The sequence below is a fragment of the Cupressus sempervirens genome, chromosome 8, assembly GCF_028749045.1.
Source record: "Cupressus sempervirens isolate cs-2001-9-10 chromosome 8, ASM2874904v1, whole genome shotgun sequence".
Lineage (NCBI taxonomy): Eukaryota > Viridiplantae > Streptophyta > Pinopsida > Cupressales > Cupressaceae > Cupressus > Cupressus sempervirens.
The window spans coordinates 418,332,977-418,339,223 of record NC_143125.1 but is presented as its reverse complement, the minus strand read 5'-3'; the positions used below and the strand labels follow the sequence as shown (position 1 = coordinate 418,339,223).

At 39.1% G+C, this 6,247-nt stretch overlaps 1 protein-coding gene across 1 annotated transcript; it reads left to right on the top strand.

The window, feature by feature from the left end:
- The first annotated feature begins 408 nt into the window (after positions 1–408).
- LOC149543023 (glyceraldehyde-3-phosphate dehydrogenase A, chloroplastic) lies at positions 409–5,965 on the top strand. The gene is made up of 5 exons (XM_089797953.1): positions 409–513; positions 787–906; positions 2,676–2,980; positions 4,680–4,924; positions 5,304–5,965. The coding sequence occupies exons 1-5, from the start codon at positions 448–450 to the stop codon at positions 5,804–5,806; spliced, it is 1,239 nt and encodes a 412-aa protein (XP_089654079.1). The 5' UTR covers positions 409–447; the 3' UTR covers positions 5,807–5,965.
- The last annotated feature ends 282 nt before the right edge of the window (positions 5,966–6,247 follow it).

The window sequence follows — 6,247 nt, the reverse complement described above, 5'->3', positions numbered from 1 at the left end:
CTGCAGAATGTCGTTTGACGCTCATAAATAAGTTTGATTTAAAGGGCGGTTTGTCTCTACTGATTTTGATTCCATTCCAGTACAACAAAAAATCTGGGACTAGTTTATCCTGCTGTGACTTCATCCTGGGCCTCTTCTGTTCACAATCAGCTTCTGCTCCACTTTCAAATACGCCCAAGCCAACTCACGTACGATTTACACCACCCACAAAACATTGCTAATTGTTACTTAGCATGGTAATCTTATCGGTGAGCTTAATTATTACTTTTAGTTATAGGCTATGGATAGAGGGGAAAAGCAATAAGAGCCACTCGCTCACTATCCAAAATATGATCCTATCCACCACCACACCTCTTGTTCCATCCCCCATCATTATTATTATTACTACGTCAAGCTGCTCAATTCCTCACATTCCTATGATACTGGGTAGGCAGGGACATCAAGAGTATGGCTTCTGCTACACTCTCCATGGCTGCTGTGACCAATTGCAGCACCGCACTAAAATCTTTGCAGGTACTGTAATTCTTGGAAACCCTTTTCATTTCTCTGCCAAACTCTTTTGATGTAATGTTTTTCCCTTGCACTTGAGTATGTTTAAGGATGTGTTGAGGCTTAATTCAGGCAATTTTAGGTGGTAATGCTTTGAGATGGGGTTTAGCCTAGGGCAGCTCCCATGATTTTCAGCTTGGATTCCCATAAGGCAGTTCAAATAAGTAGGCCTAGACGTGGGAAGGGGATGCATATGAGTACGAATGTGTTACTGATATATTGGGTTATTATGGACAGCCTTCAAGGAAGAGCGCCAATGATTTCAGCAGCCTCAAAGCCTCTGAGTTCTTTGGTACTACAAGTATTCCTGGCTTAAGAAAGAAGGCAAACTTACAAGTAACATGGCGGACTGCTGCGGTAAGCAAATAGGCTTCCCTTCTTGACATCCCACATGTTTATTTGAATCAGGTTGTTATATCTCAGCCATTTTGACGTATGTGTATATCTTGCAACTCAATTATGTAATATTCACATTTTATGGAAACCAATTTGGTTTTCTATATATCCTGTAACTTCGGGGTTGCTTTAGGGGATAATGAGGAATAGTTTTGCTGTATAGATTTCACAGTGACAATATAGCTTCATTTCAGTGTCAATTGCCTGTCAATTGCAGTTCAATCACTAGCATAGTTAGGACAGAGGTGAAACAGTCGGAATGTTCCAGTTTCTGCTTTAATTTAAATAAACCTACCAGCAGTCAAATGGCTATATACGTACATTTGCACTTAGTTTCTACGCTTGTCAGTTTGTAAATAGATGTATTACTTGAGGCACAAATAATATGGAAGCTCCTTCAAGTATTTGGTAGTAGCACCATGTATATTTGAAGTAAGTGGAAGGTTCTGCTGTCCTATATTATCAGATATTCACTTTTTGAAATCAGCAGCCTAGATTGTTTATTACTGTGGTCATTCATGCAGCAAACCATCTCTTATGAGCTTAAATGGATTAAATTGGCACTCATTGCTACCATTCGTGAGGAGGTGCAAGTGAATTGAACCATTGCTTACAAACAATCAGGTCATCAAAGGAATGACTGGGGTAGTGAATACGGTTGATTCCATAAACAGATCTTTCACTCTGCAATTTGATATAATTGTAGTTCATGTAGATTTCCCTAGTTTCAATCACGGTCTGTTCTTAACTTCTTCCTGCTGCTTTGTGTTGAAATTGTGGCGCTGCTGTGTGCAGAGAAGTCACTTCCCTTTATCTGCATTAGATTGTTGAATAAATATCATTGTGTGTATTGTGTTCATCTTTCTCTATAATTGCATAATAAGTGCTTGTGAACGTCAGTGCTCCCTCGGATCAATGCTTCTGGATCCTTGATTCAATTTCTTTTTGATAGTTCCACCAGTGGGTATGAAGTTAATTATGCTTTATGCTTGCCATTAATTATTACTTTCTCTAATCACTTTGCATCTAATTGTTTAGAGTAAACAAAGGCAACTTTGTTCGGTGAAGTTGTGTGCACATGACACATTGTTTGATGTACTCTCTTATGGACTATTTTTCTTGTGTGATTTCTGCTGCATTATGTGGTGAGCTTGTTTTACTCTGTAGTTTTGTCACTTCAGTGCATATGGAGTTGAGATTAAAATTTGATTAGCATCATTGCTTCTAATTGCTTCTTCACAGTTTAATCATCATCATGTTCATGTGCATCTGATCTGGTTTTTCCATGAAACATTTCCTTGGAATATGAGAACTTCAATGGCTTTTATACTTATCTTTGCACTGGAATATATGATCTACTTTTTAATGTGATTGTCATTTTGATGAATGTTGCAGTTTTTTCTTCCCCAAATTAATACATTTGTGCATGTGAAGCTCCATTTTATGTGTGTCATTATATGATTGGTCACATAAGTTAAATTGATCATTGTAGTTTGTCTATGTATGTATGTTTCAAAGTTTTGATTGTTGGAACTTGTACTGGAGGCCTTGAGGGGCCTATGAATTCCAATGTCATTATGATAGCATTACTTGTTTAATAATTGCCAATTTAGTGCAGGTGGAGATAACTTGGTTCACATTTTTCAACCTCTAAATTTTGTAAATATAAATTGGTTGATGCAAATAAATAGTTTTTGTATTGAGCTCATACCATGAGCTTTTTCTTTCAGGTAGGATCCTCTGCACAAAAAAGATCAATTGTAGTGGAGGCAAAGTTAAAAGTTGCAATAAATGGTTTTGGGAGGATAGGTCGCAATTTTCTGCGTTGTTGGCATGGTAGAAAGGACTCACCTTTGGATGTTATTGTCATCAATGACACTGGAGGTGTTAAGCAAGCGTCACACTTGCTTAAATATGATTCTACTCTTGGAATCTTCGATGCGGATGTCAAGGTAGCAGGAGATGATGGTATTTCTGTGGATGGCAAGGTCATCAAAGTTGTCTCGGACAGGAACCCTGTAAATCTCCCTTGGGGGTAATTACTAAACCTTATATGTATATCTAGGATCTTATGTTAGTGCCTTAGGTCTATTCAAGTTGGGACTTTTTAATATCTATGAATGTGCAACTTGTCAATTGAATCTGGGAACTCGTTTGAATTGATTGTTGTTATTTGGTTGAGAATTCTTCCATAATATCATAATTACAATTTGCAGAATACTAAAGGGTATCACTACCCCAGGCACATTGTTAGGAGACATGTGAGCCACCGTCAGTTCTCCAACAAGCGTCGTGCTGCAGAAAACAATATACCAACTCAGAGTTTGCCTTGTAGGAAAGAAAGACCAAAATATTTCTGATAGTGAAGAGGGCCATCCATCACAGAGTCATGGTCAAAAAGCAGAAAGAAAATTAGGCAAGTTCTGATCAATAAAAAATAGCTAGTTATCCCCTCCCAAATCTTCTAAATGCCATGCAACTATAGATGAAAGGCCAATCATCATTCCCTTCCTAACTAGTTATCAACTTCCAAGTCTTCCAGATGCTCTGCAACCATATATAAATGGTCAATCATCTTCCCCTCCAGTTTTCAGAGGTTAAATGACAGATTATATATTCTGCTACTCTCTTTTAAAGTGTTCATTTTATGAATTCCAAATCATTTTTATTCCCAGTCAGCTTATGGCTTAGTGCATGCTAGGTTGCTGTCATGGCATTGTTGTCAATTTCCTGTGGAAAGAGTCTGCAGCTGTAAAAGCATGTCAAAAAGAAATTTTGAATAGAATCAATGCAACCTATGAGCTTCATGGGTTCTTTCATTCAGGAATTGCAAGATATCCTGATATTGCTATCAGTATTCAACTGTGTACTTTTGAGTCAAACTCATTGCCCCACGTTTTATGAGTAGTGGTTCTCATTCTCATGAGAGATGTGTTCGTGGGAACCACTACTCATGAAACATATTCATTCTCATGAGAGATGTGTTCGTGGGAACAACTACTCTGTGGGTTCTTTCATTCAGGAATTGCAAGATATCCTGATATTGCTATCAGTATTCAACTGTGTACTTTTTAGTCAAACTCATTGCCCCACGTTTTATGAGTAGTGGTTCTCATTCTCATGAGAGATGTGTTCGTGGGAACCACTACTCATGAAACGTATTCATTCTCATGAGAGGTGTTCATGGGAACAACTACTCATGAAATGTGGGGCAATGAGTTTGACTCAAAACTACACACTTGAATCCTGATAGCAATATCACAATTTGACTTGTCGGAATATATCTCCTACTTATCAATTGCAAGATAGTTTACCGTTTTCTAATACTGTTTTGTTAGTCTCTACTTAGTTTGCTTCCAGCCTCCTTGAGTTACAAACAAGAGTTCATGGTTTTATTGAGCATGTTTTGTTTTCGATATATATCGATTCCAATGACTGGCACGCTGAAATTGGATTCTCATTGTTACTAAACAAATCAAAGATTGTCTTTTTGCGTCTGTAAACATTTTCATGAAACCACTGGAAGTGGATGATATGTAACAACATTATCCAACAATGGGTGCAACAGCAATCCTACATAAAGCTTAGGCAGCTCACAAGTTGTATGTTATTTGGGGCATCAAAAACCCCAAATAACAAGTATACTCGCCACTATTTACTTTCTGAGTGTAATGTTATATGGAAATCGCATTTCTGCTGAGCAATGGGCTAAAGGGTATTAAATTGCATTGCAGGGAGATGGGGATAGATTTGGTGATAGAGGGTACAGGGGTGTTTGTGGACAGGGATGGTGCGGGCAAGCACCTTAAGGCTGGAGCGAAGAAGGTTTTGATCACTGCTCCTGGCAAGGGTGACATTCCTACCTATGTGGTTGGTGTCAATGCTGACTTGTACAGTCCGACGGACACCATTATCAGCAATGCGTCCTGCACCACAAACTGCCTGGCCCCATTCGTCAAGGTCTTGGATCAGAAATTTGGTAAGCAAGATTAAACAGCCATACTCAAATAACACACAATGTGAATGTGTTATTTTATTTCTGGAATCGATTGTGTAAATTTTTTTAGTCAATGTTTGGGATCACACTCTGTGATCCATCATCAGGATGAGAGAATGCAAGAATAAAAATTATGCATCATGGAGTGTGATGATGGATCACATTCATCCTAAACATTGATGCCAAAAAAAGCCTTACACAATTGAACCCAGAAATAAAATTACACACTTAAAATGGATTGTGGAAATCTGATAATGTTAATGTGAATGTCCCTGCTATGTACCTTAAGGCATAGTAGGTTAGGGCCAACAATAGTAATCCATAATCCATGATGGTGAATGTATAATTTTTTTGTGGGCAGGAATCATCAAGGGCACCATGACAACAACTCATTCGTACACGGGAGACCAGAGGCTTCTGGATGCGAGCCACAGGGATCTTCGGCGGGCGAGAGCGGCGGCGTTGAACATAGTGCCGACATCAACAGGAGCCGCCAAGGCAGTGGCGCTTGTTCTTCCAAGGCTCAAAGGAAAGTTGAATGGAATCGCCCTGCGTGTGCCGACCCCCAATGTCTCCGTGGTGGATCTAGTTGTTCAGGTTGAAAAGAAAACATTTGCAGAGGAAGTGAATGCAGCGTTTCGGGAGAGCGCAGACAAAGAGCTGAAGGGCATCCTGGCCGTGTGCGATGAGCCGTTGGTGTCGGTGGATTTCAGATGTTCTGATGTGTCGTCAACGGTGGATTCATCATTGACAATGGTCATGGGCGATGACATGGTCAAGGTTGTTGCTTGGTATGACAATGAATGGGGTTATTCACAGAGGGTTGTTGATTTGGCTGATGTTGTTGCCAATAACTGGAAGTGAAATGAAGCTCTGTAATTTAGTCCTTCTCAATTTTCTCATTGTTTTGTTCTTGCTAAGATGAATCCAATCGCTCTCAGACGTTCCGAACGCTTCTCAATTCTGTACTGCAAATTTTCCCTTTTAATATGCATTATTTAAGATCTCTTCTTTTGCCCACAATGGTGGAGGAAACATCTTGACTGATGCTGTTTCATGGATGGTAATGGTAGAGGGTTCAGCCTACGAGATTTTGATTGGGAAGCCATTTGAGCTTCACATAAGAGAAATGAGTTTGAATCCAAATGGACAGGGCAGGTTTGTATATTTCTTAAATTAAACAACAGAGGCTTAAATTCTGTTCACAAGAGCCTATATTTCTTAGACAGCACATCTATTGCATTTTTAAGATAATGAAAAGTTTTATCGAAGTAAAAGTCAATCCAATCCATAAACAAGAAGATC

Excerpts from the sequence above, each read along its gene's own strand:
- LOC149543023 (XM_089797953.1), top strand. The coding sequence starts at position 448 with ATGGCTTCTGCTACACTCTCCATGGCTGCTGTGACCAATTGCAGCACC. Across the intron at positions 514-786 it reads CCGCACTAAAATCTTTGCAG|CCTTCAAGGAAGAGCGCCAA; the intron begins GTACTGTAATTC and ends TATTATGGACAG. Across the intron at positions 4,925-5,303 it reads GGTCTTGGATCAGAAATTTG|GAATCATCAAGGGCACCATG; the intron begins GTAAGCAAGATT and ends TTTTGTGGGCAG.